At 46.0% G+C, this 18,813-nt stretch overlaps 1 protein-coding gene across 2 annotated transcripts; it reads left to right on the forward strand.

Moving 5' to 3' along the window:
* Window positions 1-1,496: 1,496 nt before the first annotated feature.
* On the forward strand, window positions 1,497-18,474 carry AXR4 (alpha/beta-Hydrolases superfamily protein). Of its 2 annotated transcripts, XM_087378098.1 has the most exons (3): window positions 1,497-1,797; window positions 1,833-3,303; window positions 17,780-18,474. In XM_087378098.1, the coding sequence occupies exons 2-3, from the start codon at window positions 2,038-2,040 to the stop codon at window positions 18,095-18,097; spliced, it is 1,584 nt and encodes a 527-aa protein (XP_087234224.1). In that variant the 5' UTR covers window positions 1,497-1,797; window positions 1,833-2,037; the 3' UTR covers window positions 18,098-18,474. The 2 variants fall into 2 exon arrangements, with proteins under 2 accessions (XP_087234224.1, XP_087234223.1); XM_087378097.1 differs by having other exon boundaries at window positions 1,497-3,303.
* The last annotated feature ends 339 nt before the right edge of the window (window positions 18,475-18,813 follow it).

Consider the following 18,813-nt stretch of genomic DNA (forward strand, 5'->3'; position numbering starts at 1 on the left):
TACATACATGTGTCCATGTATGTATGTCCCCTTAACATTGATAAATGTATATAGATATACATTTATCAATGTTATATATGTCCCTTTTATACTCGGATAATACTATGTCAAGATTACATCTATGCTCATGGTTTCTCATGCTAGTATTTTGGGTCAAGGATAAATCTAACGCTATCAATTCTCAAACCAGAGACAACGTAAGGAATTAGGTAACAACCATTACATCAATTTTTTCGAGCAGGGCACCCAACTATAACACACACAAATAAACATTTATTTCGTTTTTTCTACGGAGAGTACTCACACACATTGACAACAACATAAAGATTGTTTTTGGAAGTTTTACATTTGTGAGTGGTGATATGTCGATGAAGATGCCTTCTTGCAACCCCGTTTCCCTCAGCACTGAAATGCCTTTGAATTAGGGAAGTCCCAATGGATTGCTTCGAGATGAAGATGCCTTATTGCAACCCTGTTTCCCCCAGCATTGAAATGGTTGAAGAACTGAAATGCCTTTGAATTAGGGAAGTCCCAATGGCTTGCTTCGAAAACCTAGATGCACCTATCCGCTTTGCGAGCCAAAACTATAAGAAATACTTAGAAATTGCTAGGATTACGTTGGCTAAATAGTCCTACTTGGTGGTTTTAACAAAAAAAACTTGAGATAGCTGAGCAGTGCATTCTGTTTGAGCTCATTAACCCAATTTTGTAACACATTTGCCTCATCAATGATAAGCATAGGCACCAAACTCCATAGAGCATATTTCGAGTTGCATAACTTGGGACAATCTTTTGAATGCAGCTCAAGATAGCTCACATTGCTTCTCATTATTGATGTTCCACTTAGTACTATCAAGCTTAGTTCTATAGGATTGCTACAAAATTCGCAAGCATCGGGGTTCCACTAAGACATCGAGACCAAGCACAAAGAAATCCTGTAACCCCACAAATAGGAAATAATCACAAGTGATGCCCAAGACTATTGAAAAAGCATGCTATTTTGATACCCCTTACTTATAACACTGCTTGTCAAAACAAACTTCTCAAATTCTTTCCATCAGTAGGTCTATGACCTTTGACCATTACAAGAGCCGCATACATGCAGCTTGCAAGCTCATTCCTCCCTCGTGTCACTTCTTCCTTTTAGTTTCACGCATCACCTAGATTGATCCCAAAAACTCAAGTCAATTTACTGGCAAAACTAGCATTGATCTATAGGTGCCCATTGTTGGAGAAATCATCAAGCAAGAATGCCTGGCTAATTTAATATTTCTTGTGTTTGACGAGACGTGTTTTGCTCGGCACTATTATGTTCTGTCCAGTTGTAGATTGAGTAGATTCTCGCCTATTGTGGACTCTCTTATAGCCAATTGCCACGCTTCAACGACAAGCAACCTCTCTCTCTCTCTCTCTCTCTCTCTCTCAGATTTAATTTGGCCTTGTGAAAGAATCCATTAGAGGGCTTATTTGCAGCCCCATGGAGCTTGAGAGCTGGCTCAGTAGGGCTCCCTGGTAGTCAAATGCCAACCCAAGCTCCAGTCGAGCATTGGATGCTGGGAGGAAAGATCCTCTCCCATTGGTTGACAGGGGGAGGGGGAGCTGGCTTCAAGGTACAGTTTGGCCAGAGCTGCCACACATGGGGACATAACTCTTGCCGAGGTTGGAATGCTAGACTCAGCAGCTCCATCCATCTCCAGAATCGCGCGCGGGGAGCTGCTTTTACGAAATCGAACGCGGGCAGCGAGCTGAGGTGCGCGAATTCCGAAGGCACAGCCAGAAAGCCGGCAGTGAGCTGAGGTGGGCGAACTCCAAAGGCAGAGAGAGGGGTGTAGTGTGTGTCACCACTGCTGTTGTTGCTGAGCAGACATTCCTGTGTGATTGTGAGCTGCCTCTGCAACGATCTTTTGTGTGTAGGCAAAATTTTGTGATTTGAATGCATGGCTAAAACCTTGACAAGACTCGCCAGATTCTGGCATTGACAGCTTGCATAGAGAAGCAGAAAGCGCATCGAGAAGCAGAAATTTCTCCTCTTAGCTCATGGCGGAGACCTTGACGCGAAGAGGGAGAAGCCGCATCGAAGCGGATGGCCCCTTGGACAACAAAATCATGGAGCAGAAGAGGCCTCAAGACGACTCCCATCCCTCTCCAGTCACACCAGACTCCCCAGACGACGCTCACAATGGCGGAGCCTCTTCCATTGCTGCATCTGAGAAGCTTCTCTCTAGCGATTCGGAGAAGAAGGGGCTGCAGCAAAGCACCACCGTGTTTGTCTTCTGGGCTTACTTCGTCGCTGTCGTCTCCCTGGTCACCCTTGTTTTTGTTGTCGTCTCCGCCATGCTACCGGTCGATGAACAAACCGAGTATTTCGCGATGCCGAATGCCGTGCGGGAACATCTGACAAAAGGCAAATTGTTGAAGATTGAGCTCGGGGAGGACAGGCAACCCACCAAGGTCTTTGTCAGAGAAGAAGGTCCTGTTGGTGGAGAATCTGTGGTACTTGTGCACGGATTAGGAGCGAGCTCTTTTCTCTACCGGCACATCGTCCCGCGCCTGGCATCCCATGGTTTACATGTGATCGCAATCGATTTTCCTGGAGCTGGTCTTTCCGAAAAGCCTGTCGATGGACGATGGGGATTCTTTGACAAGGTTAGAGGAATATACGAAGAGATTTCTGAGAAAGGCCTCTTTTGGAGGTTCGAACAACTTTTCGTGACAGGGGCTCTCCCTGACTACGAACCTACTGGAACCCAAATGGAACTACCGAGATTGAAGTATCTTGCAGAAGATCTTAGTGGCAGTATGGCTCAAGTGTTGAATCTGTTGGTTTCAACTCCTGTGCACATTGTGCTCCATGATACATCTGTGGAGGCTGGTTCAGCTTGGGCGATTCGGAATCCTTCTCGTGTTAGAAGCATCACCTTAATTGATGCGCTTCCTGGCAATCCGAGCTTTCCTGTTGGGCTTTTGGGTGTACCAGGGGTAGGGTTTATGATGACGTGGTCTTCCATTTTGCAGTGGATTCTTCTTCGTGGATGTTGTGTCACACGTCTTACACAGGCCGAAGCAGAATCTCATGCCTTTTTGCTTAGAAAAAACAATGGACTGAAGGCAACTTTGCAGACCTGGGACAGAATGAATTTGACTTTTGATGTGGCTGCCACCTTGGAAGGGCTTAGACAGGTACCGATGCAAGTGGTCTGGTCAGCCAACTCTGGCAAACATTGGCAGGAATTCGGTGAAAAGCTTGCATCTGACTTACGTGCTGCATCATATTTGAGCCATCATGGCGGTCGTTGGCCTCAGGTAAGATGCACATTTTTCTAACTGTTAATGAACTCGTGCAGAAGTCAGTCCTTAGGTCTTATGTTCTTTAGATCAGACTGAAACTGAATCACGATTAAACCATACATGCTGAAAATTGTTATGGCACGATGTTCTATGCTTTCCAACATTGACTCAGTTAGAAATTTTATCTGGGATAATAGGAGTACAAACACGTGAATCGCAAGGATGTTGTCTCACTTATTTGAAAATTGTTTGATACGAGGCTAGATCCTTTTTCAAGCCAATAGTGGAGCACTCAGTCATATTTATGTTAAAGACCTGTACGATGGTTAGAGGCATCCTGGTGTCTGTGTCTTAGACGACTAATCTGTCTAACCACAGGGATATGGAATAGCCTGACTTGACGTAGCTTTAAACCAGAGTACCAAGCTGTCAGCTATTCCTACTTACAGACAGTGTTGTACTTATTAAGTGGATTTTATCAAATTCTATGTAGTGCTAATAAGCCAGTATGATTGAATAGGTTGAGCCGGTTATCCACCAGGAGGTACAATTGAGTATAGTTTTTGGAAAGTGAATGTGCTTGTAGGTGTCCTTAACCCGATCTGGAAAGTGAAGATCCGGAGTCATTTAGTTGGCTCGGAAGTTGTGGAAGCTGACCACGAGAGTGGAGTCGAAACCGGAGGACATGGTGGACAGGAAAGGGGAGATAGTCATGGCAGTAGGCAAAGAGGAGCTTGAAGCTTGGGAAGTTAGAGATGCCCATGCCCTGGCAATAATCATAGGGACTATGGCGGACTCCGTTCTTCCACATATCCAGCTGGCCGAGACATCAGTAGAGGCGTGGGACACCCTGAAAGATCTGTACGAGACGGACAACACCTCCCGGATTTTGTTTCTTCAGCATCAACTCTACAATCTTGATATGGAAGAAGGAGATACGGTACATAGCCATTTGACGAAGGTCAAGGTGGTGAGGGATCAGTTGGCAGCAGTTGGTCAAAAGACAGACTCATGCCATTTGGCCTTGATGGTACTGAGGAGACTGCCTCGGAGTTTCAAGAGCTTTGTTACGGCTGTGATAGTAGGGCAGAGGACCAAACCGTTGACGTTTGAGGAGTTGGGTCCATTACTGCTACAGGAGGAAGCTCGGGAGAAGCTCTACAACGAGGACAAAGACGACAAGGCGATGCTGGCGAAGGATTCCGTTGGCAAAGGAAAGGGCAAGCCTCAACAGTGGCAAGTCCAAGAAAGACGACTCTGACGACGAGGGGACTTCTAAAAGGAAGTAGAAGAAGAAGTGCTTCTACTATGATATGCCAGGACATTTTGCAAAGGAGTACAGAAAGAAAAAGGCGGATCAGAAAAACAAAAAGGAGTCTGACTCAGATTTAGAGGGAGAGGCCAAAGCAAATGTGGTAATCAAAGAGTTGTTCCTGGTGATATCACCAAGTGTTACTGAGATCAAATATATTGATCCAAAAATCACAGTGAGGATGTCTGACATAGAGATGTGGGTCAACGAGAAGTCAGATGCCTTTGTGAAGGTGAAGGAGAGCATGGAGCGCTTGGTACCTTCCAGGTGCGTGGCTGTTGACACTAACACGAGGGTGGATTCCATGGAAGGCCCTGGGGTCTCATGGTCAGATGGATGCTGGTGTTCAGAAGGGGACAGTACAGGATTACACAGGTGCTTGTAGGTGCCTCAATGAGAGTTTGCTTTCAGGGCAAACATTCAGGCATTACAACAGTCTGATATGTATTTGATATTTTGCATTTGAGCCTTTACAGCATGCTGTGGAGAGACTTTGCTCTTCATCTGTCTCAGGTGATACTAGCTCTTCTAGAATATGCAGTGATGCCATGAATAGAGCAGCTCCTATTGTCACTCCATCGGTCTCCCATCACTGTGACACCACATCTCAGCCATATGTCTTAATGAGACTCAAAGCCTGCTCTATGGTGAATTTTTTTGTCTCCAAAATTGTGGTGCGTAGGGTCTCACACGAGGGAGGAGTGTATGATGGTCCAAGGGCTGCAATGTCCACCACCATATCAATGAAGTAAGGATTGAGGGCTTATTCCGTGGGTACATCTACTCCATAAAAGAAATGGCCCAATGTTGCATCTACTTGTACCCACCTCCTAGGATGTCATGAGGCCACAAGGCTAGGTGTACAGCTCTTGGGGCTGGCGAAGTGGTAGCTCCACCTGTATGTGTGGATGTTTGCTCTACTCACGGAGAAATAGATTTAGAAGTAGAAGCAGGTGTGCTACTACATAGCAAAGAACTTGCTGCACCTGGGGCAGGGGATGCTCAACCTCAAGAATCAAAAGAATCACAGCTCATCATCCGATAGTGTCAACCTCTTTGCAAGTGCTTTCAAGCCTGCGAGGTCTGCTGCTGGAACTGAAAGGCAAGGGGAGATGCCTTGCCCCTTCACTCCCAATAATTAAACCTGCACTTGGTCTGCGCCTCCAGTTTTGGGTGCTTTACTTTCACTTTGTTGACTTGGCGCCTCGGCGAGGGGGTCGACCTCCAACCACCAAGGAGACTTATTGTTCACCTCAATGCCACATGGGGAGCCATTCAAAGAGGGGATGAAAGAGAGGGGTAGAGAGATGCAACAAAATGCAGCAAAAAAAAGGGGGGGAAGGGGGGGGGGGCGGCGCTTTGACAACTTAGAAGAGGAGGGGGATGGGACTAAGAGGAGAGGAGGGAAGAGGGGTTGAGAGGAATAGGGGTCTGAGAGAAGGGGCTGAGAAGAGGAGGGGTTGAGAGGAGTAAGTGTTTGAATTGGTAGTGTGCCATGTGTCACCATGGGAGGTGTGCTGGGTGCAGGGTTCCCACTCCCCGCTCCATAGCTGCGCACATGGCCTCACCTCCCAAAAGGTCCCGGGAGGGATGTGAGGAGGGGTATCGCTCAGGCTATATATGTTAGATGAATTAGGTGTCCCGTATGCTTAAGGGATTACTCCAATTCTAATTGCCATTTGTCAAGGCCAAGGCCATCCAGGCTCCAGCCCCTTTAGCCTCTATGTTTCATTATATCCACTTAGTCCAAGGTGCCCATGGGGGGTGTTAGGACCACACGAGACCCTACATTTCAACACCCCTCCTTGGTCCTAACACCTTTGACTTGACCAAGGTGAACACTTGTCACAGAGCATTGATTGCAACACACAGTACAAATCAGTTACATGCGACCAATCACAAAGAGCCACCACCAATCAGGTGCCACGAACAGGACCGTCATCAAGTCAGGGTCTGACAACGCACACGCGGGCTGTCATATCCCGCGTATGCCTGCCACATGTCACGGGCATCCTCAGCCCTTGGCATGCTGGACTGCTGCCACGTGGGCTGCCCAGTCAGCACGCAGCAGCCACGCAGACTACCACGCAGGCAGCCATGTTAGCCAGCTGCTACATGGACTGCCATGCAAGCAGCAGCCAAATCAGCAAAACATACGGCAGGTGCATCAGCAAGGCATCACATCAGCGATGATGTCAGCAGGTTGGCTGCCAAGTCAGCAGCAGCAGGTCGGTAAACAAGAGCAGTCTGGTCGGTGGGCAGAAATATGCCTGGTCAGACAGTTTGAGGCCCAAGGGGGGCCTATAAAAGCAGCCCCCTTGGCCTTCATTTCTCATCCCACCTTAGGTCTTCCAAGCCTTCAGTGCAGCAGTAGACAGGCTTCCCCGCAGCAGACCAGCAGGGTGCCTCAGCCTCTACAGGGATCTAGTGAGGATTCACCTCCTCTCTAGGTAGTCTAGTTTCTTTCCAGTTTGGCAGTTGAGGGTTCCAGCATTCATACATTTCAGTTATATTCTCTGCCTTTGATTCTCTCACTCACATTCACAGCATCACTTTGCGTAGTTAGTGAGCAGGAGAGAGAGTGAGGATAGTCTATCTCCCGCTACATTGGTATCAGAGCTTTAGATTCTTTCCTGAGACAGATGGGTTTCTAGGGGTACCTATCTTTTTTTTTGGGGGTATTTTGTGCCTAGCACGGACTAGTGGTAGTACCATACTCCATTAACCGCTCCCTCCCTTACTCCATTGCGCATATTGTAAGGGATTGGACACTGCCACCACTGGATTTCAGTTGGAAAGACCTTCCCATGGATTCTAGTTCCTTGCATTTTGACAATAGGTTGTTTTGAGTTCTCACTACATCTTGTGGGCAGTAACCATCTATGTTCAGCTGTGTATCCTTAGGCAATGACATATAATTGTCTATGGAGGCTAACAAAACTTCACCCTTTGAAAGGCTTAACTTGACAACTTTCCATACTTGGGAAACAAAAATTCAGTTGCTACTAATGAAAGACTGTGTCCGGAGTGTTGTTAATGGAAAGGACAAGAATCGCGAAGACAATGAAGACGAGAGAGACCTCCAACGGATTTGGGAGGAAAAAGATGGCAAGGCTTTAGCCATCATAGGCTTTGGGATTAAGTGATGATCTTGTACACCACTTGGACTTTGATATGAATTGAAAGGAAGTACGGGACAAGCTGATACTTTGGGTGAACATCTCAGCAACATAGGATCAATCTTTAAGAACTCACGATGCTAGGTGTAAAGGTAGATGAAAACGACAAGAACAAAGTTCTTTTGTCTAGTAGAGGAATTTTCTTAGTACTCCGAGATTATGACTCATCTTCGAACAGCAAGAGAAACTCTTTTGGAGATATGACAACACTCATCATAGAGGAAGATTGAAGGCTCAAGAAAAGAATTGACAAGGTCTACAGCATCGACAAAGCAATGGCAGTCAACAATTGGAAAGGAAAGAAGGGAACTATTTGCATCAAGTACCAATTCTGTAAGAAACTTGGCCATAGAGAAGATAAGTGCTAAAAGAAGATGGCACAAGAGCAGGACAAAACACATGCCAACTTGGTATTTGAAGAGGAAGCATAAGAAACAATGGAGGAAGCGGAAGAATCAACGGTGACACAAGAAAGAGCTTTTATAGCCATGGTAATTGAAGATTCTTCTCCTTTAGAGAATGAAGATGATTGGTTGGGTCTTCCAAATATATGTAATTTGTGGTGAGTATTCCACCTTGTCATCCCTTAGCATGAATGGAATAACTGTTTTGTGTTACCTTAGTTCTATAAAAGGCTCTGTTTGTTCTTGTATCATACCCTTGCTTTGTGCAAAGGGGGGTGCTTTGAGTTATGCTAATGGAGGTTGTTTGTGATTCCCAAGTCAAGACTTGACCTCTGAAATTTCTACACTATATTGTGCTATACGATTTAGATGCTTGTTTGGGAGAGACTAAAATGAAATCGTTTAGACTTCACAAGCAGCTGTAGCTTGAATGAAGAGATTTGGACTACTTTTTGATTAGCCTTCTCCTTTAGCGCTAGCCTTCACCTCCAGAGTGCCGACAGAAATTGAGTACGAAGACTTTGTATAAATGGATGCTCAAGTATGTGTGGGTGTGTGGATTTGTATGTGTGAGAGCATGTTTTGATACAATGATCTACACCCACTGCTGGGTGGTGATGACGTCAGTGTTAGAAATGTGAGAGGCACCTCAAATGGTCACCAAAATGAGTTTGACAGTGTTAGAAATCATCTAGGTATATATGATCTTTTGAGCCATGCCTACAAGCCTGAGCCATGATCATCATAAACCCTTGAGTCAGTTGTAGGATACATGTTCATGTTCCTTAGCCATCGTGCTTGAAATACACAAACTTGTTAGGGTCACTCAGGCATTTCCCACCTTCGCTTTGAAGGGGGGTTTGTTGGGGACATGGAGCTTCATATGTGTGGCTTTGTGTGTGCTTGTATATGTGCTTGTGTGTGTGACTATGGGTGTGTGTATGTATGAGCTCTCAGCTAGATATGATTGGGTTTGGTATGATTAAGATAATTAAGGAGAGAGTCATAGACCAAGATTCCTCATGATGATCCATAGGTGAGGTCATAGTTGTGTAACCATGTGCCTATATATGAGGATATTCTCATGAATACCAAGCAGCCTACACAAGCTCTTTGAAGCTCCTGCCGAAAGATCAACCTCTGTGGCTGTTGATGGGGCTGGTCATGGACGATGGTGTTTGTATGTTTGCATGCATACATGGATGTGTGTTTGTGCATGCACACTTGTAGATGCCCACATGTGCATAGGTTTGCACTTGCATGCGTGTGAGTGTACATGCCCATGCACTCGTGCATATCACACAGATACATTCAGGGAGCAAGTACGGTTGGTATTTTTATAAGACACCTAATAAGGATTTTGGAGGCCAACTGACTTTCCAAGAGTATAATGCCATGTGCTGAAGGTACAATCTTTAGATTTTATGTTGCCTTTGCTGTCCAGGAGAAAACTAGATCTGAAGAGGCCTTCGAGCATATTGGCACTTGCTCTGAGAGGCACCTCAAATGGTCACCAAAATGAGTTTGACAGTGTTAGAAATCGACCAACTGAACTCTTGCCCAAGAGTTCACACAGTGTGTGTGGTGTGTATGGAATCACAAACTTCTTAACTTTCTGTGCTTCAAATAGATGTGCAGACTAGAAAATAGACAATGAACCAGCCAGATATAGAAATCTCCAAAACAGTATATTTCCATCCAAAGCTATGGACACAATGCAAAAGATAGATCCAGAGTCCCACTAGGCTGTGGTCCTCCGATCTTACCCCAAGGTACTTCTACTATCTTCCGGATATCTTTGGATCACTGAGTCCGCATGCTCTACCTCAAATGTATGTAGACTCTCCGTCCAAAGACATCTGCACCTGGCTGCCCTAGAAGACAGACTAGGTTCCAGCCCTAGATGAGCTCAGTCTGCAGCACTAATGGGACGTCGATTCCTCCTGGATGTAGGCCTGAGAATGTGTCTCCTGTGCTCCTGCTGCTCCCAAAAATCTGCTGGCTGCTGGATGAGTGAATGAGGATCAGTGGCCTCCTTTTATAGGCTCCAAGGCCCCAAGAAATGGACTGACCAGGATGCCCCTTCTGGCTGACTCAGCCTGTCTAAAACTGCCCCCATCAGGCCCTATATCTTGGGCTGTGAGCTGGCTGCATATAATGGGGGCCCAGCCTCCTTGTTGTGTGTGCCAGGAGACCTGCCCTGTAGTGAAGGTGAATGGGGAAGTGAGAGAAAGCCACGGAAGGCAGGGGGAGAGAGAGAAGGAATAGGGGAGGGAAGTAGAGAGAACAAGACTGGAAGTACACAAGTGATGAAGGAAGCAAGGAGAAGTGGATTAGACGTCAAATCAATAGCCCCTTACAATCCTTTTGGGTTGACTTATATAGTCCCCCACAGTTCCCACATTTCCCCTACTATTCTCCCATCTATTTCCCCCTTAAAATCCATCTTTTTCCCACCTTCATAACAGCCATCCCTTCCAAAAGAATTTTGCCCTCAAAATTTCCAAGAGGCTGCCCTGGATGAGAAGGATACAACAGAAACTGATCAGCTCTGTAGGAGATAGGGGTAGTCCTGCACAATGCTCTCAGGTTGCCAAGAATTCTCATCTTCCGTTAAACCTTTCCATTTGATGAGGTATTCTGTGTAGGCTTTGTTCCTGAGTACATGATCTCTGAAGCCCTTGATTTGCTCCGGCACATAGATTATGTGGCCCTCTTCATCCATAGGAGGCAACTCAGGAAGAACCTGGACATGCTGTCCGACATGTGGTTTCAGCAAGGATACATGGAAAACATTATGGATCTTGGAGGTACTGGGTAGTTCCAACTGATATGCTACCTGCCCAACTTTGCGGATGATTTTGTAGGGGCCATAATACCTGTGGGCAAGCTTTGTGTTGGTATTACCTTTGAGCGAGGAATATCGATTCTTATGGAGACGTAAATGCACATAATCCCCTTCTTCAAAAGATAAGTACCTCCTTTGTTCATCCGCATACTTCTTCTGCTTGGCTTGGGCATCGTGCATATTCCTCTTAGCCAACTGCAGAAGGGCATTCATACTCTCCAAATCATTCCTTGCTTGCTGATTTTTCACAGCCAAGTCTGCAACCCTGGAAGGCATTCCCACTTTGCATCCATACATAGCCTTGAATGGACTCATGCCAATAGAGAGGTGTTTGGTGCTGTTGTAGCAAAATTCAGCCAATGGTAACCATTTGTCCCAAGACTTCTGCGTGTCATGACAGTAATGCCTTAGATACTCCTCCAACCACTTGTTCACCCTCTCTGATTGTCCATCCGTCTGTGGATGATAAGCAGTACTAGGCGCAAGGAAAGTACCAACTGCAGTGAATAACTCCTGCCAAAAGTGACCCATAAATTTAGCATCCCTGTCACTGACAATCTCTTGAGGAAAACCATGGTGCTTGAACACATACTCAATGAATTGCCAGGCAACCTGTGAAGCGGAGTACCGAGTCCTAGTCGGTATGAAATGGGCCTGCTTAGTCATCCTGTCAACCACCACAAATATGCTATCCCAACCCTTATCTGTAGAAGGCAAGCCTGTAATGAAGTCCATGGCAATGTGAGTCCATTTGCCTTCAGGAATGGGTAGCGGTTGCAGAAGGCCTGCGGGTAACCGGCTGTCCAGGGCAAACATTCACTGACAAACTTAACCACATCTCGCCACAAACCATCCCAAATAAAGCTCTCCTTGACTTTTTCATATGTTTTTGTGATACCCGTATGCCCTGACATAGGGGATGAGTGCATTTCCTGTAATACCATCAACCTGTACTTGGAGTCTGGCACAAGATAAATTCTGTCCCTGCACCATAACAGTCCGTTGCGGAGCTGAAATCGAACATGTCCTTGGCTGGACGGACTCTGTAACTCCACAAAAATAGGAGCTGCATCAGAATTTTGCATGTATTCCTCCTGAATCCCAAGTATCCACTCCTGATGAAGCGTGGAAATGGCAGACAGTTTGCATGACCACATCCTGGACAAGGCATCAGCAACCACATTCTCTTTCCCCTTTCTATATTCAATGTCAAAATCATAGGACTGAACTGCAGCCAGCCATCTCTTCTGCTTCATGGATAAATTAGGCTGCGTTAAGAAGTACTTGAGTGTCCTGTGATCCGTTTTGACCTTAATCTTGCTACCGTACAGGTAGTGGTGCCATTTTGCAAAAGCATGCAAGATTGCCAGCATCTCTTGATCATAAACATGATAATTCATTTCTCTGGCATTAAACTTCCTGCTCTCAAAAGCAATCACACCATGCTCTTGTTTTAGGACAGCCCCTAAACCTTTGCCACTGGCATCCGTCTTAATAATGAAAGACCGTGAGAAATCAAGGCACACCAATATAGGTGCATTGCTAAGGGCATCCTTGAGGTTATCAAAGCTGAGTTGTGCTGCTTCTGACCATTGGAAGGCATCCTTTTTCAGCAAATCAGTGAGAGGGGCAGCCCTTTTGGCGAAGTGCCTAATGAATCTCCTGTAAAAAGAAGCAAGACCCAAGAAACCTCTGAGCTGCGTGGTATTTTGTGGCTGCGGCCACTCCTTAATGCATTTCACCTTAGCTGGGTCTACCCTGATTTCGTGCTTGCTTACAACATGACCAAGATATTCAACCTCCTCTGCCATAAATGTGCACTTGCTGGCCTTGGCATAAAGCTGATGCATCCTCAAGATTTCTAGCACTTGTCGGACATGGTCAATGTGTTCCTGTGCATCCATACTATAAATGAGAATGTCATCGAAAAATACCAGCACACATTTGAAAAGAAGGTGGTGTAAGATCTTGTTCATGAGTGCCTGGAAGGTGGCTGGTGCATTAGTCAAACCAAAAGGCATCACCTTGAACTCATATAATCCTCTTTCTGTACGAAAGGCAGTCTTATGCTCATCACCCTCTTTCATCCTGATCTGATGGTAACCTGACCTCAAATCAATCTTCGTGAAATACTGAGCACCCTTGAGTTCATCCAGCAGGTCATCAATCCTGGGAATAGGAAACCTGTTCTTAATGGTGGTCTTATTCAATTCTCTGTAATCAATGCACATACGAAAAGAGCCATCCTTCTTCTTCACCAGGAGTACTGGAGATGCAAATGGCGAGGTGCTATGAGCAATGAAGTTTTTCTCAAGCAAATCTCGCACTTGTGTTGCCACTTCTTCCCGTTCAACCTTAGAGAGTCGGTACGGGGCCTTGTTTATTGGTTTACTACCATGTTCCAGGACTATGGCATGATCAACATCTCTTTTTGGGGGCAACTGAGATGGCATATCAGCAAACACATCCCCAAATTCTAAGAGCAATTTCTGCATTTCACAATTATCCACATGGGGAATACCACCCTCCTGAGGTACAGAGACATTCAATGCATAAATGGCACTTTCGTTCTTGAGCTCCCTGGCTAGCTGCCTTGCTGAAATGACCTGCAATTTCTGATTCACAATGCCCTGCAATGTAACAGTTCTACCCTTGTGGCAAAACTCAAGAGATAAAGCATTCGGGATTTCAGCCAATCACAACCCAGGACAGCATCTATGGGTCCCATATCCAATGCCAAAAGATCACCTGCAAACTCATAATGATCAGAAAACTTGATCCTGGCATCCTGGCAACAATGTCTGCTGATCATGTGCTGTCCATTCGCGATCTCCACTTTCAGACCATGGTCTATCTCTGTAGCAACTAATCCCAATCTTTGCAATGTTCTACAATTAATGGAACTGTGAGTGCTACCACTGTCTACCAATACATGGACAGATCTGCCATTAATCATTCCCTTCAACCTGATTGTGTCAGCACTTTTGGCACCCATCAAGGCATGTAGTGAGATGGTATACAGTGTAGACTGGGCATCCCAATAAATCTGTTCATCATCCACATGAACATTACCATTAGCATCACCTCTGACATGAAAAGGCATTGTAGGTTGATGCTCCAACACAGAGAGTGTTGGCTTACGGCCTTTCCTGCTACATGTAGGCTGAATATCAATCTCATGCATCACATGAGTGGTTTGCTCAATAGCCCCACCCGGATCAAAAGGAAAAATAGTCCCCTTTGTGGCATCTGTGTCAGGAGACTCATCTGCATCATGAGCTCCTGTCAATTCCTCATGAGAGACATCATGGGGGTCTGCTACATCAGCCACTTCATCATCATCAGATAATTCAATTATCATGCTGAGTTTGGCTGAGCTGACATTCTTCATTTTGCACACATCTCGGTGCTCAGGTGTCCATTTCTCTCCACACCTAAAGCATAAATTTGCCTTCTTCCTACTGTCCATTATGGCTCTGGAATGTTGCTAAACTTCTGATTTGTCAAAACCAGCACTGGGTTTGACACCTGTCTTTGCATCCATGGGCCTGTATGGCTTTGCATATGGCATCTTACTTCCAGAAATCGTTGGATATCGTGGGAAGGAAGCAGCTGCTGGTTTCTTATCAATCCAATCAGCAGAATTTGTCTTCCTGTCAGCATCATAAGCAGTACCATAGAAGCTATGTGACACATGCTTGTACTTGCCAGCATATTTTGGCTCAAACACCTCAGCAAGCTGGGCTGCTCGCTCAATGGTTAGAGGATTGTGAGCTCTCACATCAGCAGCTAGAGAGGGATTTAAGCCTTGTATAAAATGCAGCAACTTCCCTTTCTCAGAAATATCCTGTGCAAACAAAGAAAGTCTCCAAAAACGCTGCAAGTACTCTTGGACTGTACCTGTCTGTGATAGTGCATAGAATTCAGCAAGGTACTGTTCAAGGATCAGGGCCGAGACGAAGGTCGTGACCATAAGCTTCTTGAACTGTTTCCAGGTGGTAGGCTTCTGAGGTGACTCTCGCATGTAACGCCACCATGTATGTGCATAATCCTGTAAATGCATGCCAGCAAAAATGATCCTCTCCTCATCATTCTTAGGGTAGAAGCGGAAATAATCTTCAAGCTTCGTGAGCCACTCCTCCAACTCATTGGGAGTGCGAGTGTCACCCTTAAACTTATGCACAGAGATTTTATCTTTCACATCTTTGGCTGCGTTCCCCGTGCTGGGGTGCGGGCTGCTTACCCTTATCGTGCATACTGATGGCGGTAGTGATCTGTTGCCCAATGTTCTTACCCATCTGGGTGATAGCTGTTTCGTGCATAGCCAGAGCAGTGGTGAGCTGCTGCCCCAACTGTTGACCCATCTGCTGAAAAGCCCCCTGAAGCATCGAGGCCAATGCATCTAGAAACTGTGTGTCGGTAGGCATAGCAGAAACTGGCTGTGAAGGAGATGCACCCTCTGAGACCGGCATCTGCTCCTTCTGAGCAACATCGTCACCGTGCTGAGATGACTCATCCGACCGGGGTGCACGCCTGGGTGCCATGAGTGACACGAGGAAAATGTGCCGAGTGTCGAAGGCTCGATGTAGAGGCTGGAGAGGTGTCAGTAGCAGTCGTTGAAGAGGTTCGAAGAAAGCTCGGTGAAGAGGCTGGAAACGGGGCTCAAAATGAGCCACGAAGGTGGCTAAGAAAGGCCCAGAATAGGGCTGTAGGAGTACCCTAAAAGAGGTTTTTTTTTTTTTTTTTTTGGGAAGCTTAGGACAACTAAGACACCTAGGGTAGTTAGTAGAGTTCTAGCCTAGACCTTTAGGACTGTTAGGACACTGTCTTAGACCAACCTAAGCCAACCCTTAACCTTAGTTAGTACTAAGCCAAACTGACTAAACCTAACCTTACCCAATCACTAACCTAACTAAACCTAGCCAAAGTAACCCAATCCACTAACTAGCTAGACCTAACCAGACCTAAACTAACCTAACCAACCAAACCCAAGTAGCTAACCAACCCCCCTAAACCCTAGCTAACGGAACCTTAGGAAAGACTAAGGTTTTTTTTTTGTGTGGTTGCGTTGTAGGCATGATAGACGACGGCGGCCTGGTGAGAGGGCGGAGAGAAAGGGCGACAGAAGCATGGCGGCCAGGCGGAGCAAGGCAAAGGCGTAGGAGCATTGGAGTGACGAAAAGGAAAGGGACGCTGAAGTGACAGAGATGCTCACGGACGGCGATGCCATGAGCAAGATGCCACCGAGGTCGAGATGCCACGGACGACGACTTGTAGCTTGGGCCTGTTGGGTTTGCAGGGCTGCTTCTTTACGGGATGCCCTAGCTGAGGAGGAGCTCTCCGAAAACATTTGTCGTGGACTCTTCTCGGCTCTCCAAACTGGTCGTGGGCTTGTGCATCAACTTAAAAGCTTGTGGAATACGCGAGGATAGGCTTAGATAGGCACGTAGCAACTGGTATCGTTGGCCTTGCGTCTGTCAGCCTACGAGCTGGTGGTACCTTGCTGCGTCTGTCAGCCTACGAGCTGATTGTACCTTGCTGCGTCTGTAGGCGTCTTAACGTACTGTAGGCGTCTTAACGTACTGATTGCTATAATGCAGGGTTGGTGAAGCCAACGGAAGCAAGGTGCCAGAGAGCGGAGCTCTGATACCAATGTAGTGAAGGTGAATGGGGAAGTGAGAGAAAGCCACGGAAGGCAGGGGGAGATAGAGAAGGAATAGGGGAGGGAAGTAGAGAGAACAAGACTGGAAGTACACAAGTGATGAAGGAAGCAAGGAGAAGTGGATTAGACGTCAAATCAATAGCCCCTTACAATCCTTTTGGGTTGACTTATATAGTCCCCCACAGTTCCCACATTTCCCCTACTATTCTCCCATCTATTTCCCCCTTAAAATCCATCTTTTTCCCACCTTCATTACATGCCCCCCCCCCCCCGCCTTCCCCCTTTATCTCTTTCTTTCTGGCCTACTTGCAGGCCTGATTGGCCGACTTTTAGGGCCCCAAGGGAGCCCTATGTAAGGCCCCTCCCTTGGGCAGTTCCAAGGCCAGGTGGCTGGTCTGCCATGGCCACCACTCCTGCTCTTCTCTCTGTCCTCCAGCACCTTTTATCTGGCCCTTCAGACCTGCAGCAAATAGGTGCTTCTCAGCCTTAACTAGCCACGTGTTGCAGCCTTCAGCTCCTGCACAAGTTTTTGTGAGGTGCTGCCCATGTGGCAGCCCCCCCTCTCTCTCTTTCTCTTCTTTGGGCATATGCTGCCCTAGATCTCCCTCCCCCATGCTCTCCTCATTTGGGGGCTTACAGATGGGGAGGTGACCTTTCCAACAGACCTCTCCAAAATTTGATAGTGCCCTTCATCTTTAAAGAGAGACATCAGGTGTCTTTTCTGTGACGTACAGAACCTTTGGATCTTTTAAAGGTTTGAAGAATATCCTGTAAATTGGAAGCGACATCAAAGGGGCAAACTTTAATGTGGAATTAGAATGACGTAAGATATCAAAGGTGACAAATCCCGAGGAACTACGTATGAATAAATGTGTGAGCCACATGGAAAAATAATTGCAATATAAAAAAAGATCTAGGGAGCAGATGTATCGTCTAAAACTCAAATCTAGAGTCAGTTCTGATTCCCACTTCCGGTCCTGATAAAGCAATGGTAATCAGTAACTTGTTTTTCTTTTGAAACCATTTAGTTCTTTTGCATACAGTACTGGCTCCCATTTACTGATGGCTACTGTTTGCAACATTCAGGAAGGTGCTGCCCCAGAGATTGCTGAAGGCATCCATGGTTTCATATCCTCCTTACCTAAAACAGAGCACCATGCTTTAGATGAACCTATACCTCAGCATATACAAGAGATGTTTGCACAGATGGCAAGCAGAGATGATGGTGGCAATGATTATCACGACCATGGGCATAGTCACAATGCCATTGATCCTGAACATGGTGATTACAATCATGACCATGAGCATGGTCATTGCAGTCATGATCATGGCCAAGGGCATCACAGGCATGATGGTGGGCTTGATGACACGGGTGGTATGGGCCTTGGTGGCTGGGTTTTATGAATTTCCTCCAGGATTGTCATAATTAAATTTACATGCAATTTGCAGTGATTCAAGTAAAGGGGACAGTGGGCACTTGAAAAAGGGGGGGGGGTGCTGTACTGACGAAATTTGGGTTCGACATTGTCGAAACATCTTGCTTTTTTTGCAAGTAAGGCATCCTCAGCTCTACTAAGAAACCTGGGTTTCAAATCAATCTATAGTGCGTCCTGTTTCCCATGTGTGGGCTGAGGACAGAAGAAACGCTTGATTATATTATAGATACTTGCTTTAGAAGAGAATAGATTTTAAAGCTCAAGGGATTGAAAACAAGTTCTATACTGTGCATCAAGCTACTGAATTTGTATTCACTCTATTGCGGATTCCTTACAGACTATTGCGGATTCCTTACAGATTATAAAGCATTCAAGAGAGGCTGTAATAGTCAACCTAATGTGCTGTAGCTTGCCCATCTCCTTTGTTGTTGAAAAACTCGTGTATTGATTAATAAGCTTGTAATCTTTGTGCTTCATCACAATAAAGGTTCAGGTGCATGTACATTCATAATGGGGGTTTTTTAAAAGAATAAACCATTTTCCTTGGTTATTTTAGTGGTTGCACAGGCATTTCCTGTATTGACATATGGATCATACAGCTGCTTCATGGGGCTGACCACATATTTAAAAGAACAAAAAACCTTTATGTGTACATTGCTATGCTGCCTTTGTTCTCGCTTTTTT

Source organism: Dipteris shenzhenensis, chromosome 8, assembly GCF_047967505.1.
Source record: "Dipteris shenzhenensis isolate YYH24624 ecotype China chromosome 8, Dip_SZ_1.0, whole genome shotgun sequence".
NCBI lineage: Eukaryota > Viridiplantae > Streptophyta > Polypodiopsida > Gleicheniales > Dipteridaceae > Dipteris > Dipteris shenzhenensis.